The sequence below is a fragment of the Notolepis coatsorum genome, assembly GCF_963971535.1.
Source record: "Notolepis coatsorum genome assembly, chromosome: 1".
NCBI classification, from domain to species: Eukaryota; Metazoa; Chordata; class Actinopteri; order Aulopiformes; family Paralepididae; genus Notolepis; species Notolepis coatsorum.
Window position 1 is genome coordinate 214,322,179 of NC_140165.1, and position 20,850 is coordinate 214,343,028.

General features: G+C 42.1%; 1 protein-coding gene across 1 annotated transcript; it reads left to right on the plus strand.

Moving 5' to 3' along the window:
* Positions 1 to 413: 413 nt before the first annotated feature.
* On the plus strand, positions 414 to 20,553 carry polr2i (RNA polymerase II subunit I). The gene is made up of 6 exons (XM_084325074.1): positions 414 to 560; positions 720 to 774; positions 955 to 1,028; positions 17,129 to 17,203; positions 18,775 to 18,826; positions 20,109 to 20,553. The coding sequence occupies exons 1-6, from the start codon at positions 499 to 501 to the stop codon at positions 20,169 to 20,171; spliced, it is 381 nt and encodes a 126-aa protein (XP_084181200.1). The 5' UTR covers positions 414 to 498; the 3' UTR covers positions 20,172 to 20,553.
* Positions 20,554 to 20,850: the final 297 nt, after the last annotated feature.

Below are 20,850 nucleotides of genomic sequence, written 5' to 3' on the forward strand. Positions count from 1 at the left end.
TGGGTTGATATCTGGGGGCCCGGTCGACATGACATCTTCGCTACTGAAGATAATGATACTGCATTTGTTGGGTTTCGTCTGGGGTCATGATGTTGTAAAGCCATTGGCAAGGCCTGTACCTGTACCTGTGTTTATGTGATTACCTATTAAGGCCTATACTGATAACTATCTGTAATACGTTTGTTTAAGTTTGATTAAAAGTGAATGGTTGATCTTGATTATGAGACTATGTATTGACAATTTACTAATCCACTGAAATTGTATTTCTTTGAATAAAATGCCTACAACATGTAAAATAATTGCATTGTGTCAAAATGTGTTGTTTGGTCCTCCGCCGCCTAGGAGGCGCTGTGCAGAAATATATTATATGATTAGTAATAGTCATTTGCGCATGTGCGTGTTATAGTGTTTTCAAATACGACGTGAGACGACATTGATGCCAGGACACTAAATTATTCCAACTTTTGCGTCTATTCTATTAATCAAAACCTTGTTTAGATGGATTCAGAAGTTGGCTCATTTGAGCCGGGATTCGTTGGGATCCGATTTTGCCAAGAATGGTAAGGTTTAGCTAAAACTGTGACTCAAATAAGAAGCGACGTAGATCTAGTTAGCCGCACACTGAAATAGTATTTCGTTTTGGCGTTATTTCACGTTAATAAACAAGCACGGAGGAGAGCCTTTCATCACAATGTCTTGACACTGATTCTGTTTTCCAGCAACAACATGTTGTATCCTAAAGAAGACAAGGAGAATCGTATTCTGCTGTATGCAGTAAGTGGAAATGTTGACTAATTTGCTCTAGAAAGTTCTGTAGCCCTACAGTCGTGTAACCAGTCGAATGTCATCTCTACACCATTCCGACACATAGTGACCAAGCTACCTCTTCATTCCCTTTGTTTACATGTTGTACTTGCGGTTGACTGACATTGACCTGGGTCTCTCGATTCTCAGTGCAGAAACTGTGACTACCAACAAGAGGCAGACAACAGCTGTATCTACGTCAACAAAATCACCCACGAGGTTGAGTAAGTACAAGGAAACTATATTCCTACACTGTCATTTTATATAGACTGTTTCAAGAACTGAAACGACCCAGTTTATTTCCTGTTGCAATGTTGGCTAATGCAATAGTTGACAAGAAATACATTTGGGTCCCAAACTGTAGCAACATAATTCCAGTGAAACGTTAACAGAAGGTTAACCTTTCACTACCACACTACAGACGGTTAGAGTGGTAGTGAAAGGGTTAACCTTATGTAGTGTGGTTGTGAAAGGGTTCTGTATTGTCGCAGTGAAAGGGTTAACCATTTGGTAGTGAAAGGGTTAAACAATGTCGGTTAGCCCTAGAATGACTCATTCAAATCACCCTAGTGTCCCTGCAAAGCAGTTTGCAATTCTACAGCTTTCAAGTGTGTGACAATCACTTTGCAATTAATCTAGCTGGTAGACCCAACCTCTACTATACTCAACCGCCTCACGCGGCGGCGGTTAGGTGAAAAATGCTTGCCAATGGGGCGCAACGTGATGTGAAATTACGTTGTTGGCTTTGTTATTACACTACCTTGGTCGTGTCGATGGTTCAAAGTTGCAATATTGAGTAGATCATTTCTAAAGTGCAATATTTATAATCTTTTCCTCAAACTGAGTGTTACACTATCTGACACGATAGTGGGTTTCTCTAATTGGAGTTACCTGCTGGTCACTTCATTTTTGCATAGCCAGTCACCTGCAAATGCAATCATGTGTCAGATTGCGTAGCTCAGGTTGAGGAAAAGCCATATGCAAACAGTGCTGGGATTTTAAACATTGCAATTTACAATCGACTGAATATTGCACTACCAGGTCGAGTATCGCCTAACTTTTGAACTCAGAAAGAAATTGGTCAGGAGGGGCAAGTGGGAGGAGCTCCTGCAAAGCAATCTGCTCGCCTCAAAAAGGGCTGGGCGATATGGCCTAAATATGATATCACGATATTTTCTGACCTTTCGGCGATACACGATACGCATCACAATGTTTTTCTTTTTTTCCCCAAACAATTCATTGAGGCTTACCAAGACAGTATTTGAGTTTGCAAGCTAACATTAAAGACAAAATAAAATACCCATGCATTTAGCATTTTTATATTATATATTAGATTTAGATTATTGGATTATTAGATTATATATTGCATATATTTAGCAATGAGATATTATATGATTTAGATATGAAATATGATGAATTGAAAATGGGGGACCCTGATGTAAACAAGACGAAAGTCTTTCTCTGGTCTGCATCCGCCAGTCCACTGTTGACTGTTGTTGTATTGAGCTGTACTGTATTGTACCCATGCTGCAATCTGTTAATAACGTTTTCATTCATTCAGACGGCAAACAGAATCATTTTGATTGACAGTCGAGTCTGCCAATTACATCACACCGCTTGCACCCGCCCTGCTGTTCTTAGCACCAATCGGCAAGCGCGTATTAATTTTTTACTTCCGCCATTGGAGAGCTCAATGACAACAACAATAGCTCCCCGCGGCCGACGTTTAGCTTTTAGCTCCGCAGGAAGACTAAACGACTGGAGGCATAATGATTTTACTGCAACGGATGTTATAATAAAAGCCTTTCCATACATCTGTCTGATTGAAAACTTTATTAACAGACCGCAGAATGGGCACAACTGAGTCAGCACGGGCTGAGATATGAACGACTAACGCTTGCTATATCTAGGTCGACCTCGGACGTTGCTATGTAAATACGCTGATGTTATTGAACATGTAACTATATAACGTTAATGCCACAAAACGAATGCCTTTGTTATCATAAGTAGTAACTTTGATGCAGTAGTGTGTGTGTGTGGGGCGGCGCTGTTCAAAAGTTTCAACGGTGTGGACCAGATTGACGCGACACAATCCTCTTGGGCAAAACATCACGATATCCACAATATGTTTAAAAAGTGTATCGTTAATGAACTGTACCCGATATTTATATAATATCGTCATATCGCCCAGCCCTACTCAAAACCTATAGTGTCCCGTAAACACGTGTAATTACACTTTATTCACTTTATTGTCATTACACAGTACGAGATTGTGTACGTCCAATCAGGATGTGAGTTGGACGATCAACAGTCAGTTGCAATATAAGACACATATAAATAAAACTGTACAGTAAAGTGCAATGGTTAGCACAATGTGCAATGGTGAGAAAAAAAAATCTACATAAGCTACTATGGCTATATATAGACAGTTATACAGTGAGGTGCAGTGGGCTAGGTAGAGTTTTGATTCAGAAGTCTGACATCTGAGGGGAAGAAACTATTCGTGGTTCTGCCTGGGAGGCTGCGGTAGCGTGCCCCAGAGCGAGTACCCCGCAGGCGGGTGAACAGTCCATGGTTGAGGTGAGAAGCGTCTTTGATGATATTCCGTGCTCTCCGTGAGCACCGCTTCTCATAGATTGATGAGATGGGGGGAGTGGGGTCTTTGTGATGCATTGGGCTATTTTCACTACCCTCTGCAGTGATTTCCGGTCCTTAGCAGTGCAGTTGCCGTACCAGACTGAGATGCAGGTGGTGAGGATGCTCTCAATCGTACAGCGATAAAGGTTCGCTAGCACGGGGGTGGGGTGGAGTTTGGCCAACTTCCTCAGGAAAAAGAGGCGCTGTTGTGGGCCTTCTTGACCAGGGTCGAGGTGTTTGTGGTCCAGGACAGGTCCTCAGATGTGGACTCCCAGGAATTTGAAACTACAGACCAGCTCAACCTCCTCTCCATTGATGTGGATGGGGCTGTCCGTTTTATTTTTCCTGAAGTCCACCACTATCTCCTTAGTTTTTTTGGTGTTGAGGGCCAGGTTATTAGCACACCACTGAGCTAGGTAGTAGGTAGTGGTACTAGGGGTGGGAATCACCAGTTTCATCATGATACGATACGATATCGATTCTTTGGACAACGATACGATATTTGCCGATATCACAAAGTCTCTCACGATACAATACGATACGATTAGATTCAGGTGCCTGCGATCGATATGAGATGATATCATATGCCCATTTAACACAATCAGTAACATTTAGATCAACAAAAAAAAGGTAATGAAAATATCATTTGACATTTGTATTTTTGAGCTCTTCCAGACATTTAAAGGAAAATCAATCTATTGTTTTTAATACAAATAGACCTCCTGTTCACTGTAAAGTGCCACGTTTTTATATATTGAGCTTTAAACTTTAAGCTACATTTTTTGGAACTCAAAACTCACAACCTCCCTCTCCCAAACCGTTCCTACAACAATTTGTTGATGTTGCATGATCATGTATAGGCCTACATTTATTATGTATTATATTGTTTATGTTTAAATAACATTTAAACATCAAACTCCTCTGACCTCATCTGGTCTTTCCAAAGACGCGCGCACACACACACACAGAAAGGGAGAATGCTATGCTGTAACGTCTACACACACAGAGCTACTGCTGTTGTTCTTGGGCGGATATGAGACTCGCCACAGGATTTTCAAAATAAGAGTATCGATATGAATCGATCTTATTACATCGCATCGATCCGATTCGATTGTTGATAATTACATCGATGTATCGATCTGGATCGATGTATCGTCCCACCCCTAAGTGGTACTAGACCTTCTCTCTGTATGCCGACTTGTCATTGTTGCTGACTAGTCCCACCACGGTGGTGTCGTCTGCAAACTTGACAATGGTGTTTGAGCCATGCACCGGTTTGCAGTCGTAGGTGAAGAGGGAGTAGAGAAGAGGGCTCAGCACGCAGCCCTGTGGTACACCAGTGTTCAGGATGAGAGTGGAGGACTTGAGGCTGGTCCAGTCTGACATGGCTGTCGGTCAGGAAGTAATTGCGATCGCCGATGGGATCATTGGAATTATTCTTTTTGGAGTATATTTTGTGAAGGTACATATGTACATGTTATATACCTTTTTTTATTTGGGGTTTCAGGGAATCAACCACGATTCGGGCTTATTGCATATAATGCATCCTATCGGTCTACATGTAACGTATGTGCATCAGGGATATATATGCACAATGTATAGTAATGTTTTTTTTTTTGTAAGTGCTTTTTTAGTTTCCATGTCAGTTGTTAATGTGTTTGTATGAGTCTTTTGTATGTTTTGTATGATGTTACGAAAAAGAAAAAGACAAATCTTGGATGTTGCATATTATTGTAAGATTCTGATCAAACTGGCCAGTATCACGTCTTCGTCTGTTTGGCTCTCCATCCAATTCCTCTGCGTTGTGTACTTTTAATGGTCCTGACGTCTCCGATACTGGTAGATAAGATCCTTATCTTCCCCCCCGTTAGTGCAATCCATAAACCATAATACTTCTCCACTTCCGTAAGAATTCGACACTTCGACACTGTGAGATACCTTATGAGGAGAAGCGTTGTTTATTGCTATACACAGAACCTCCTAATCAGATGTTATCAGATGTTATCAAATTGTATCGTCCTTGAAGAGTCTATTCTAATGATCTTTCGGTGTGTTCAGATTATCGTCCTTTTGCTGTTCAGTCCAATAGTGTTCAGGCCTGTTCGTTAGCCTAACCCTCCTCGTGTTAGCCGAAGCTACTGTAATGATGATGTGGCATTCTCCCTTCCCCCCCCCCCCTCCGTGGTGGAGGAGGAAGAGTCTCTCCTCTGTGTGATCTCAGTCCTACTCGCTCTTGGTCAGATTCTGGTCTGCCTTACACCCGGAAACACCGTCCGACTTATAGATGTTCGTCGTCGCAACGACGGCCCCGCCTTCTGGTTGTCATGCGACGTGTTGTCATGACAACTGAATAACCTTTAACACTAATAAACTCACGTTTCATTAAGATGAACCTCTCTCCCTCCTGTCCTGGGAGACAGTACACTCTAATCTCAGATGTTCCTCTAAGGAATTCATAACAAAACCCTCGCTGACGCGGCCTGTGCCTGTGAAACCACTGGTTCCACCACCGTTCTATCACCGTCTCCTGCTTCCATGCACATTTCGTTGTTTTACCATTTTAGCTGTCATCTCTCCCCAATCTATACATCACATACATTGAAAAACCACCATTTTCTCTCAATCCCCCCTTGATTCTTATCACCCCTTCAGAATCATAAATCATTATTTGGTTTTTTAATTAATTATGCCAAAAATAGCCTGTGGTTGAAGCAAACCAACCTCGTCTCTCGTGCACAAGAAACGAAGACGGCCCACGGTCAACCCAGTGATCCTGCTGCCTGATGTCTGTTTGCGCCCCCCTTCGTGCACAAAGGGAACCGAAACCGACCACCACAACCAACAACATCCAACGACTCATAACCATTGGAGCCCCCCCTGTCTGCTCCCAATAATTATATCCTGTTGTTTTACTGTTCTCCCTCTTATCTACCTTCTATATATATATATCCTTCTATACATATATCTTATATATGAATCCTCCATTTATATCTCATACTCCTAATCAATGAACACAGGACTTCTCGCTGTTGTCTCGTCTCTCGATCTCCTGATTGACTCTGAAAGGAAGTCCCTGTTTTGTTCATGATTCACCGCCCGTGCTCTGTTGTTTCAAAACGCTCTCTAAACAGCGTCTCCGCCGGGAAGGCCCCTCCGATGTCCGCCTCGTTCTCCCCTGGGCAACACCGCCTGCGACCGCTGGACTCCGCCTCGTCGGCCGTCTCCGCCCCGTCGGTCATCTCCGCCCTGTCGGTCATCTTGGTTGAGGCTCATCTCCACCGCCGCCGTCTCCTCCCTCTCGTCGTGGATCATCTGTGTACCAGGCTGCGGTGCCTGGCCCCTGCGGCTTCCTCCTCCTCCAGTCTGTCTCCTGGCCATCTCCATCGCTGTCGGTGTCATTCCCCCCTTGAAAGCAGAAACACAACACCGGCAGTCTTTCTGTACACTCGACCCTGTGTTTTCTATTAGTCTACCGTGGCTTTGGGCCTGCAGCTCGTTCTCTATATATTTTTTCCCTCTGCAAGCCCCTGCCATGGCCACGCCCTTTCAGACTGTTGGACGGTGTGAGTGTCCTACAGCCCATGGCGCTATTTGTTCTCTATTAGTCCCCCACCTTCTCAACACCCATATCTAATCCTACAGGGCTGTTCCCTGTTTTGTTGTCTTCCGGCGTGACACCAGCAGCTAAACGATACCCACTCGGCGCTCTACGTTTGTCCCACGGTTGACCCCCAGCGCGCGCCAGTTCTTTCTGGTGACGTGTCCCCTCAAGACTCTGCCTATTTATTAGGTGTGAGAAGGCCCCACTGGAGATCGAACCTCCCTCTTTATTCAATAATTAACCCATTCAAATAACTGCACCATCTTTCTGTGCAATTCTTATTTAATCAATTAATAATTAAACTTATTTAATTAACCTGTATATCGATCTTATTATTATGATAATAACATACAACCGAGCACACAACATAAGCCCTGTCCCCCTATCTTTTGGCATCCCACGCACTTGGTATCCTCACGCACGGACCCTCTTCCCGCCTCTTTGTGATAACCCAAAAACAGTGCAACAACCAAAAAACCCAGAATCAGTGCCTAAAACTATTTGCATCGCTCTAACATACAACAGAGCAGGTTGGTTCCCTGCTCCTAACTCACATACGTACTCGTACTATCATCTAACATACAACAGAGCTGTCCGTCGCCCTATACCCTACGGGGCTGTCTACCGTCGCCCTGGAGCTGTCACCGTTGCTCTATACCCTACGGGGCTGTCTACCGTCGCCCTGGAGCTGTCACCGTCGCTCTATACCCTACGGGGCTGTACCATCGCCCTGGAGCTGTCACCGTCGCTCTATACCCTACGGGGCTGTCTACCATCGCCCTGGAGCTGTCACCGTCGCTCTATACCCTACGGGGCTGTCTACCGTCGCCCTGGAGCTGTCCCGTCGCTCTATATACCCTACGGGGCTGTCTACCGTCGCCCTGGAGCTGTCCCGTCGCTCTATATACCACACTTTGAGTTCCTTTACAAAGTTCTCACATACACCACCGTGTATACACACAAGCAGTTGCTAATTTTGAAAAAATTAAACTCTAATTAACTTAAACTCTACATATTCGCCTATGGGTAATGGAAACTCCCCAGCACTACCCCCCCCCTCCGCAATTAAACTCCTTAATTGAATTAAACTCTAAATATTCCCCTATGGGTAATGGAAACTCCTCAGCACTACCCCCCCCCCCCCTCCGCCACTAGGTGGCGACCTACTCCTCCATTTGCCTGTATTAGTTGACGTGTCACTTCCTGGTTCTTTATCTGTTATCTCCTCGTGGTGCTCACGGCCATTTTGACTCGCTCATAATGGCTACTCTCTCAAACAAACAAACGCTGCCCTTCCTTCTACGGCCTAAAAACACAGCTGTTTTTCCTCTCTTTCCTATCCATTATCAGGGGACGCTTTCTCAGACTAATACTCTTGCCTGATCGGACATAATACACACTGGTACAATCTCCTTTCGACTTTCCTTCTGTTATGAAAACAGTCCCGCCATAACAATTTTTCGATCTGATTCAAGCGCCCCCCCCCCCCTTTCCTCATCTCGCATTTACCCTCCTTAAACCAAAACTGTGCAGCCTGCCTCGTTTGCTTTTCATTCTCTGTAGATAACACCCTCGATTTTCACCATGGCTCTCTGCTCATATTATTACAGCTGGCATTCTCTCTGTCGAACTAGAAATGTTTACGTTTACGGATTCACTATCTGTTCGTTTTTATTTGGCTTAAAATCAAAACAACCGTGTGCACAGTGAACTCACATTTTTGATCGGAGCGCTGTTTCCCCTACAGCGCTGGTTCGCCTCCTGACCGCTCGACTCGCCGCTCTCTCCCAGGGCTGGCCGGCCTTGCTTCGATCATGATTCTCCCACACATTGATGACTGTTGTCCACTGTCGCCCCATTATTGAAAAAGTCTTTATCCGTTGTTCTTATCTCTTGCAAATCCGGCTGTCATCAAACTGGCCAGTATCACGTCTTCGTCTGTTTGGCTCTCCATCCAATTCCTCTGCGTTGTGTACTTTTAATGGTCCTGACGTCTCCGATACTGGTAGATAAGATCCTTATCTTCCCCCCCGTTAGTGCAATCCATAAACCATAATACTTCTCCACTTCCGTAAGAATTCGACACTTCGACACTGTGAGATACCTTATGAGGAGAAGCGTTGTTTATTGCTATACACAGAACCTCCTAATCAGATGTTATCAGATGTTATCAAATTGTATCGTCCTTGAAGAGTCTATTCTAATGATCTTTCGGTGTGTTCAGATTATCGTCCTTTTGCTGTTCAGTCCAATAGTGTTCAGGCCTGTTCGTTAGCCTAACCCTCCTCGTGTTAGCCGAAGCTACTGTAATGATGATGTGGCATTCTCCCTTCCCCCCCCCCCCCTCCGTGGTGGAGGAGGAAGAGTCTCTCCTCTGTGTGATCTCAGTCCTACTCGCTCTTGGTCAGATTCTGGTCTGCCTTACACCCGGAAACACCGTCCGACTTATAGATGTTCGTCGTCGCAACGACGGCCCCGCCTTCTGGTTGTCATGCGACGTGTTGTCATGACAACTGAATAACCTTTAACACTAATAAACTCACGTTTCATTAAGATGAACCTCTCTCCCTCCTGTCCTGGGAGACAGTACACTCTAATCTCAGATGTTCCTCTAAGGAATTCATAACAAAACCCTCGCTGACGCGGCCTGTGCCTGTGAAACCACTGGTTCCACCACCGTTCTATCACCGTCTCCTGCTTCCATGCACATTTCGTTGTTTTACCATTTTAGCTGTCATCTCTCCCCAATCTATACATCACATACATTGAAAAACCACCATTTTCTCTCATTATGCTGTGGAAAGATGTCTTGTGAATATTGGAAAGATTTGTGCAAAAATATCAACAAAAAAAAATGCGTCCTATCTCGCGATTTATGGAAAAATACTGGATTATTCCGGAAATTGGGCTCTGTTTAGCGTGTAGCGTGTAACAAACTACAGTGTGTAGAAATGAGCTGATTAGGCAGTAATGGACTATGAACAATGCCTGTAAAATGGAACAAAATTAACTTTTTGGCTTACCAGCCAAGGTGGCTGGTAGATTAAAAAAACGACCAGCCAGGCAGATTTTTTACCAGCCAAAAATTAGAAATAGCTTTTTAGTATATCGCCATGTGTTATTATTATTACTATATACAGGGCTCTACGCTAACCTTTTCCCCAGGGAGCACATGTGCTCCTAAATAATAAAAAAAATTAGGAGCACACAAAGAAATTTAGGAGCACAGTGAAAATGTTTCAAGTAACAAAGTTCATTAACAAACTATTTATTACATGCATATTATACTGTGCGTGCATGTGCATACTAAGGGTCAACATCTGTGCAATAGCACATATCACCAAAATCACACATTGGCCCATGCCTACTAGACACAAAGGATATCGGTTGTCAATAGGGCTGGGCGATATGACGATATTATATAAATATCGGGTACAGTTCATTAACGATACACTTTTTAAACGTATCGTGGATATCGTGATGTTTTGCCCAAGAGGATTGTGTCGCGTCAATCTGGTCCACACCGTTGAAACTTTTGAACAGCGCCGCCCCACACACACACTACTGCATCAAAGTTACTACTTATGATAACAAAGGCATTCGTTTTGTGGCATTAACGTTATATAGTTACATGTTCAATAACATCAGCGTATTTACATAGCAACGTCCGAGGTCGACCTAGATATAGCAAGCATTAGTCGTTCATATCTCAGCCCGTGCTGACTCAGTTGTGCCCATTCTGCGGTCTGTTAATAAAGTTTTCAATCAGACCGATGTATGGAAAGGCTTTTATTATAACATCCGTTGCAGTAAAATCATTATGCCTCCAGTCGTTTAGTCTTCCTGCGGAGCTAAAAGCTAAACGTCGGCCGCAGGGAGCTATTGTTGTTGTCATTGAGCTCTCCAATGGCGGAAGTAAAAAATTAATACGCGCTTGCCGATTGGTGCTAAGAACAGCAGGGCGGGTGCAAGCGGTGTGACGTAATTGGCAGACTCGACTGTCAATCAAAATGATTCTGTTTGCCGTCTGAATGAATGAAAACGTTATTAACAGATTGCAGCATGGGTACAATACAGTACAGCTCAATACAACAACAGTGGACTGGAGGATGCAGACCAGAGAAAGACTTTCGTCTTGTTTACATCAGGGTCCCCCATTTTCAATTCATCATATTTCATATCTAAATCATATAATATCTCATTGCTAAATATATGCAATATATAATCTAATAATCCAATAATCTAAATCTAATATATAATATAAAAATGCTAAATGCATGGGTATTTTATTTTGTCTTTAATGTTAGCTTGCAAACTCAAATACTGTCTTGGTAAGCCTCATAATGAATTGTTTGGGGAAAAAAAGAAAAACATCGTGATGCGTATCGTGTATCGCCGAAAGGTCAGAAAATATCGTGATATCATATTTAGGCCATATGGCCCAGCCCTAGTTGTCGAGCTGCTTTTGTATGTTGTACTGTTGTCACAATACCAACATTTGGACTTTGATACAGATACAGATAGGAAAGGTAATGGAATATATTATTAGATGACAGAACATGGAAAATTCTTTATACAATTATTTAATTCATTATAATTTAAACGCTATTGAATAATAGTTAATCAATAGTAATTAATACAATTATTCTGTTACAGCTACTGAGCTATATACTATAGCTACTGTCCATCAATATCTTCCTTTTGAATGAAATAGGTTCAGGAGAGAGGGAGAGAGATACACACACCGAGAGAGATAGACTGAGTACTCAGTTAGCAGATAACATTACAGTAGTTATTGTTTTTTAGCGTGACATGGTTATAACTGGCGAGGATGCAAAGCATGTTAGACAATTGGAACTGCTGCTCGCGGAGTTTTCGTTGCACATAGAAGCAGCGTGACTCGAGATGAGTTGTTACAGAGTAGAGCCATATGAAATCCGTTTTATTATTTTCCAAATTCCATTTTATTTTTTCCCAAATTCCATTTTTTCCGTTTTAATATTTCAGAATTCTGTATTTTGCTTTTTATGCTCATTTTACCATCAGAAATAGTGTCTAATAAGTGGGAATGAATAAATGTCCACAATTGAATAAGATATAACAGTCCATTTAATGTTTTTAAGTGCTGCAACTCAGAAATACAGTTCAATTTTACACAATATTTTTCAATTAATATTGTGACAAAATAAAAATACATATTTCAAGTGTAAACAATAGATACAGCTAGCTACTACTGACATTATCACAATGACAATGTCAGTAACCTAGCTATATCTATTATATTGTGATGAAATATAGTAATGCATAATTTAGGCACCTTTAGTTTAGTTTATTTCGTTTATAAAGGACAGTGTATAATGACAATCGTTTGCATTAAACAAATGGATGGGTGCACTAGATTTAGCAAGAAGCTATCATTTCCATCTATAGTCCTATGTACTGTAACGTTTCATAGCTATTTAAGTTTATTTAGATTATAAAGGGCAGTGTATAATGACAATCGTTTGCATTAAACAAATTGATGGGTGCACCAGATTTAGCTAGAACTTCTAGAAGCTATCATTTCCATCTATAGTCCTATAACGTTACATAGCTATTTAAGTGTATTTAGTTTATAAAGGGCAGTGTATAATGACAATCGTTTGCATTAAACAAATGGATGGGTGCACTAGATTTAGCTAGAAGCTATCATGACCTAACGTTATAGCTATTTCACAATAGTGTCGCAAGTGTTTTTGCGGGTCCAGTCCACGGAACGTTGACAGAATTAGCAAAACACCTTATCACCGGAGGCATAAAAGTCATTAGGATACTGCTCTGCTCTGAATTTAGGGTTTAGTGTGGTATTTCGTAGCTTTTTGGATGCTGTTAATACCGGAGCAGCTACACGCTTGGACATTGCTGTGTTGTTGTGAAGCAGTGTGGAAGTGACGCGCGCGGTGTAACACGCTTTAGCGTCCCGGTCATGTTTGCTTTGCACCAAACGTTCCACCGTTATCCCGAAAACGGAATTACAGTCCAAATTATGGCAAATTCTGCAATATTCCACGTTTTACAGGTAATTCCATTTTTATTGCTCAATTCCGCGATTCCGTCCGCGATTCCGTGATCACGGATTTCATATGGCTCTAGATCCACGCTGCTCCGTCTCTATTATGAAATTAAATTTGCGCAGTTGACACGCCCACTACGCAAGACTATTACTCGCCATCAGAGCCTTGAACACTGAACTCTCCACACACAAGCACACATGAGCACACACACGACACACACACTGTACACACTCACACACTAGCAGCCACTTTAACATGAGCAAGCACACACTCATGCTGCACATGCCCACACTTATGGCCACTAAGGAAAGGTCACTTTAAAGGTGCTATGCAGTGCTATTCCTAGCACTATTTGGGCAACTTTACACAATTCCTGTTGGTCTATTGAAGACATTTGTAAGTTTTTTTTCCAAAAAATGCATTGTTTTATATTTCTAATCAAGTACTCGAAACCATCATTTTTCAGCCTCTAGAAATCAGGCTGTTATGGCCTGGCTCCGCCCATAAGCACTTTGAGTGACAGTGCCACACAGTCTGCACTGGTAGAGGGAGGGAGGGAGGGGGGGAAGAGAGAGAGAGAGAGAGCGAGAGAGGGAGGGGGTGGGAGAGAGAGAGAGAAAAAAAAGACATTCCGCCGGCAGCTTGTTTTTTTTTTTTTTCTTTCAATCTCCCGTTTGCGTGTGTGGCTCGCTGCAGGTCCCCCCCCCCCCCCCCCCCCAAGTGCTCTCTATCTCTCTCCCTTTCTCTCCCTCTCGAGTATGAGGAAATGTTTTTCTTTTTTTCTTTCTTTCAATCTCCCGTTTGCGTGTGTGGCTCGCTGCAGGTCCCCCCCCCCCCCCCCCCAAGTGCTCTCTATCTCTCTCCCTTTCTCTCCCTCTCGAGTATGAGGAAATGTTTTTCTTTTTTCTTTCTTTCAATCTCCCGTTTGCGTGTGTGGCTCGCTGCAGGTCCCCCCCCCCCCCCCCCCCCCAAGTGCTCTCTATCTCTCTCCCTTTCTCTCCCTCTCGAGTGAGGAAATGTTTTTCTTTTTTCTTTCTTTCAATCTCCCGTTTGCGTGTGTGGCTCGCTGCGGGCATTAGCTCCAACCACAGAGCCAATCGCATCACTGTCTATCCACAGCGCCCAGTGACGTGCTCAGGGACTTCAAATCAAAATGACCCGATTTACTAGAGGCACAGAGGGGCTGGGCTGAAACGGAGGAATTCGCCAATTTTGTATTTAGACCCTAAAACACATTGATACGAACTCCTATTACTATAATACAATGCTAGAGACTGAAAAATGACATTTATAATGCATGGGACCTTTAAGAATAGTATAGTATAACTTGAGATTGTATAATATAGCATGTACATAAAGACCCAGTGCCTCATCCGTAGCTAACAGTGTATTGCACTACCACAGGACCTAGCATGTCCTACCATGCTCTGTAAATAACTTATGTACATATACCGATATGCCCTACTCTGTTTACTTGTTTTATTGCACAATTTGTGTACATATACCGATATGCCCTACTCTGTTCACTTGTTTTATTGCACAATTTGTTATTACTATTGTATTATGCACATCGTTGCGGGCAAGACCACCCGCATTTCATTGTATACTCGTATGCCGTGACAAATAAAACTCTTGACTTGACTTGACACACTGCTCCTAAATTATTTTTCCGGTTCGCACAAATCTATTTTTAGAGGCAAATGCGAGTGAAATGCTTGCACTGTATAGCCCCCCTGATATAATACTCTAATATGCTCATATGGCTCCCAATTATTTTACACGCCAGAGTGGCTGAGTAGCCTCTGTAATTTACCAGCCAAAGAGGAAATCTACACGCCATTGGCGTTTGGCGGGTGCTTATTTTGTTCCCTGCAAAATGAGCCATACTATTGTCTCCATAGCTATAATACAGAACACACGATGGGTCTGCAAACATAGCTAAAATGGTAATTAACGCTGGCCCCAAACAGCGCAGATGGCGAAAGCTAGTGGCCGTGAATGAGTTAAAGGGACACACCAAATAACTATTTTAAATGTATCTTGTACAAAAACTGCATAACAACAGCAGAAATGTATTTGGTTTCAGTTAATGAGTTTTAATTTGTCCTCCAGTGATATCATCAGAAGACAATCAAACCTGATGTGTAAAAATGGCATAGCTATAAGATTATTCAGGGATAATGTTACATTAGTAGCACTTTTAGTACAGGGAAGATGCAAGGGGTGGGTTGGGTTTTAAATAAAGCATTACAACCAAATATCTATGAACGTCAGACTTTGAGTGCCAGCCACGAGAAATCTCGTTATTTTATGCCATGCGTTGAGTGCCAACGATGATTTTTCATCAATCTAGCCTCACGTTACCATTGGGACTGGCTTTGAGCTTGAACAGGGAAAATACCGCCCCCTATCGTCTCTGGATGGTATTGCACCCATTGGATTGGACTGAATGAAATGGATGGGAAAAAAAGACTCCGGGATCCACATTTTACTTATCAGGCATGTAACCGGAGACGATCCCATTCATTGCCCACCCTCAGAACAGCGTGGAATATGTGTTTCCAGTACCCAGCGTTGGATCAATAAACGCGATCGATATTTGGAATGGCGATCAGGAATTGGAATAATCTTTTTGGAGAACATCTGATCTGAGGTAAGGAATCAATTTTACCAGTCTTGGGGTAATCAGGTTTTTCAGCCCGCTTCTCTAACGTGCATAAGTACACATATACTATCGATAATCTAGCGTTTATTTGAAAATTATTCATAAATAGGCAACGTGTTTTGTGTATTCCACTAAAGAGCGATTCCTGCAGAATCTCTTTTTTTTCTGGAAGTTTAAAAAAACAAGCGTTTTTCAAAATGGTATAAAACGGAAATGTACCGATTTAAAGAAAAAAAAAAAAAAATACGTTCCGACTGTTGACTGCAATCAAGTCATTGATAAGCGACGGACGTATTAGACACATAGCCATAATTTAAGATATAGTTTATATGTTCGCAAATGTGCTCGCCCTCCCATTGACTACAGCGCTGGCACTCAAGCGCTAAATCGTGCGCCCCCTGCTGGCACTCAAAGTGTTAAGACAAATTCGATTTCAGATAAAGATTTTATATGTCAATAATATATTATATATTAAAGATTTTTAAATGTTACTGTGTCTTTGAAGACGTCTTGTGCAGACTTTTCCAGGTGCACATACCGGTAGTTTGTTTGTGTGCAACACTGCTCACCACAGATGGCCTATTTATTAATTAAGCTACTTTGTGCATCTGGAAATACGAAGCAATACAAGTCCTCAGAAGGACAGCAAAAGCTAATTATTCTCTTTTTGAATGATCTGTTTATTAATTAAAAGGATCTGTAATATTGAGGAGCTACACACAGAACGCAACATATTTGGAAAATCGCAACAATACAAACTTCTTTTTTTTGATCCACTTTTTCTCCCATTTTCTATATTTTCTCCCATCCCAATTTCGTATCATCCAATTCAACCCTCCCCTGTCACGAACGCTGTTTCTTGCCTCCCACAAGCCGGCTGCAGTGAGGACTAAGTCATACATAGCACAAGTCCCCTCCGGTACTTGAGGTAACAGCAGTCGCATCTTTTCACCTGCGCAGCTCGATCTCTTAGTGTCGAGGAGTAACGCGTGGGAGGCTCACGCTGCCCCCGACACTTCCTGATTCTACTGCGCAGGCGCACCAACCGACTTGTAGGAGTCGCTTGTTCACAACGTTCGATCCCCACCCTTCAGTTTTTCCCTCCCCGTAATACGGCCAATGTGTATTACTGCGGACGACCAGCCAAACTGAAAAACAATGTGGAGAGCTGGATTCGAACACGCGAATCCTAGCGTCTCCACACTGGTGGCGAGTGCCTTAGACCACTACACCACCTAGCCGCCCATACAACAATACAAACTTCACGGCAGGAGCAAATGGGAATAAATGAAAGGTGTGTAATATGAGGTCACCTGTTGCTATGTACCGTGGCGAGTCAGCTAACCACTCTGCCCCGTCTCTCTCCAGTGAGTTGACACAAATCATCGCCGATGTATCCCAGGATCCAACGCTGCCGAGAACAGAGGACCACCCCTGTCCCAAGTGAGTTTCATTACACCACATGCAAACCCTCTGTACACATTGCTGTTATACTATATAATATAATAACTTGTTTATTTTTCAACCCGTTGTTCCTAATATTCTAACACACGGCAACATCTCCTTTGCTACAGGAAGCAACAGGGCTTATAGGAAATGTGTTCTCTTGTGTGTTCTGTGGCTCTGTACCATTATTACTATCTAAAATGTAATAATTGTGGAATATTACTGTAATGAGCTGTATGTGTATGATCCAAGCGTCCTATGATCCTCATAGGAGCATAACAGAAAAAAGCATTCCATGTGAAGGTATTCTGTATCTTTGCATGTCAACTAATAAAGAAACTTTTTTTTTTTGATCCACTTTTTCTCCCATTTTTCCATATTTTCTCCCATCCCAATTTCGTATCATCCAATTCAACCCTCCCCTGTCACGAACGCTGTTTCTTGCCTCCCACAAGCCGGCTGCAATGTGGACTAAGTCATACATAGCACAAGTCCCCTCCGGTACTTGAGGTAACAGCAGTCGCATCTTTTCACCTGCGCAGCTCGATCTCTCAGTGTCGAGGAGTAACGCGTGGGAGGCTCACGCTGCCCCCGACACTTCCTGATTCTACTGCGCAGGCGCACCAACCGACTTGTAGGAGTCGCTTGTTCACAACGTTCGATCCCCACCCTTCAGTTTTCCCTCCCCGTAATACGGCCAATGTGTATTACTGCGGACGACCAGCCAAACTGAAAAACAATGTGGAGAGCTGGATTCGAACACGCGAATCCTAGCGTCTCCACACTGGTGGCGAGTGCCTTGCCCACTACACCACCTAGCCGCCAACTAATAAAGAAACTTGAACTTGTTCTTGTTTCAGCAATGGTCTTGTTTGTTTTACGGTAATGATACTAGGGTATCACAGCTAATATATGATATATGACAATAATTTATGATATGATATATTATAATTGAGAATTCTACACATACTGGTCTAAATATGAGTTTTAGGCCATTTACTAATCAGAACATATTTAACTTTTTTTCTTTTTTACGCTATGGTGATAAACCATAGAACTGTATAGAAGAGACGTATCCAATAATTATCTCCTGGTCGCGCTAACAAATGTGTCACTCCTTATAAAACATGTATCTCTTTCTCTGTGCATGTACTTCCTTGTTTACCACCACTTTCCATAGTTCTGCTCCAATTTGCTCATTGCTTTCTTTGAATTGGTGACATTTTTGTTGGCACTAACAGAAGATACATTTGAAGGTGCACTTCACCAAAAACAATGCTGATTTATTTAGCACATAATCTCACACACATCCAAAAACTCTAAACAGTTTTGCACACATTCATTTAGTTTGAAAGTTATTCAGAGTAAATTAGTTTGAATATGGCCACCAGTGATGTCATCAGGGACATTGAGTCATTGTGCTGTGTTAATTCCAGCTCAATGAAATGATATGGTAGCAATCCATAGATTATGTGCAAAATAAATCGCCATTGTTTTTTGGTGAAGTGCCCCTTTTAAGGTTCACCAGTATGGTATTTTAACAAACTACTCCTATTGTCTCTTCTTAGATGTGGTCACAAGGAGGCAGTGTTCTTCCAGTCCCACAGTATGAAGGCTGAGGTAATTACCAAATGTTATACCGGTGTTGTCATGAGTTTATTAGTCATGGGAAATTCCACCTCACTGTGGCAACCCTAACGAGTGCTATCTACACATCCAGATAGTTTTGGTCTGATTCGCCTAGTTTTGCCATCACTCCACTCAATAGAATGGGGCTGAATGGCGCTTGGATTGTGGAGCTCAAAGCGGCAAATATAAATGTGAAAAACTCAAAAGCAATGTTTCTCTTTCCAGAAATTACCCGGTTACTGAAGATAATCCAAAGACCTTGTTGTGAGCAGGTTCATGTAGGAACTATTTTCCACGAAGTACACCCAATTCATTATTATGGGGGTTGTAGTTCGGTAGAAAAAATTGTCCTGGATGAAACTGCTCACAACAAGGTCTGTGGATTATCTTGAGTAACCCGGTTCATTAAGGACTAATGAGGAACTATATGACTAATGAGGAACAGATATTATTTAACTGATTGTTAACTTTTAGAATTATAAGTATGCAGGTCGAATATGGGGATAGTTCTTTACTGCATGCGTCATTTCGAAGCAAAGTATAAGCCGTTATGAGGGGATTTCATTCCACTCAAACAAGGTTTTAATTCTGGTCCACACCTAGAAATGTAATGTAGAGTGTAAACCTCATTTAGGAGCTCACACAAAAATGTTATGGCCTCATAAAATCAGAGCTCCATTCATTGTCAATGGAGCAGCCCCAGATTTTACATCCCAGCGACATCACCGATTGGACTAGGGTTCGTTGAAAATGCAATGCTGCCTGAGGTGGTTGACAAAAATGTTATGGACAGTCATGTTTCTGTGTCTATATCAAAACATCTTGAATAATTACAACCATTTACAACCTTCTCTGGCAGCGCAATTTGCTGGTGTCAGAAGATTTCATTTTCCTTACTTTGAAAGCTTATGAATCATTAAACGACACCCAAAATATCTTAATCTTTAGGCAAGTATCTATTCTTGCAGAATCACAACTTTCAAATTTGTTGGAATACTCCTTTTTAGATCTGATTGTTCTTAGTTGACCACGTTAGTTAGTCAATTAGCCATTTTTAGTAGTTATATCCAGAGAAATGGTAACTAAGCACATCTCTGGTAAGAAAGGGAGAAAAGATGGCTCTGCATGATTGCATGTGGGGAACTACTGGGGATCAACTAATCTATTAGTCAACACAGTCCTTATCACTATTACTATTCCACTATGAATTTCTATTAGTCGAGAACATACCCAGTCTTCCAGTATCATAGACTTCACTGTTTAACCCCCACAGGATGCCATGAGGCTGTACTATGTCTGCACTGCTCCTCACTGTGGACACCGATGGACGGAGTAGAGACGACGATGTACTACAACATATACTACAACATCAGCTGTTGGCAAGACTGCTGTTTTGGGAGGGGTGGGGTGGGGGTTCCCTTTTTTCTTTTCTTTTCAGATGAGTCAGACTGAAAGCGGTGTGGTCAGCATGTGAATTTCATCTGGGTAACTGCTGAGTCATATGGGAGTTTATTTCTTTAGCGAAACAACTGGCTTTTGTTTTAGACGTATTGCTCCAGTTATGTAAAGTAAAGACCCCTCATTCCTGTTAATGTACGGTATGATGAATTGTGTTGGGCCTCGTCTTGTGAATATTATATTGGATACCTTTTTTAACTGATGTCATTTTATTTTTAAATGAGAATTGTGAGATTAATAAAATGTTTTGTTACAAATGACTAACATTATTTAATGGGACATTTTGATGTAGCAAATATGCATATTGATGTCTTTGTTATAATAATAATTAACATGAACATACCATTGCATTTTTAAATATGAGGCTGATTTGTCAAGATTATCACATTAATCCTGTATATATCAGAGTGGCAAATCTGGGTACTTTGGCTTTTGTTGCAGCCGTACCCACTTTTGGTGGAAAACACACTTGCATTGTTTGAATGGTTTGTTTAGTTAGTGCATCAAATTAAGTTAATCAATTACTTTACAACATCCGTTTTCCCTGTTGTATTTCC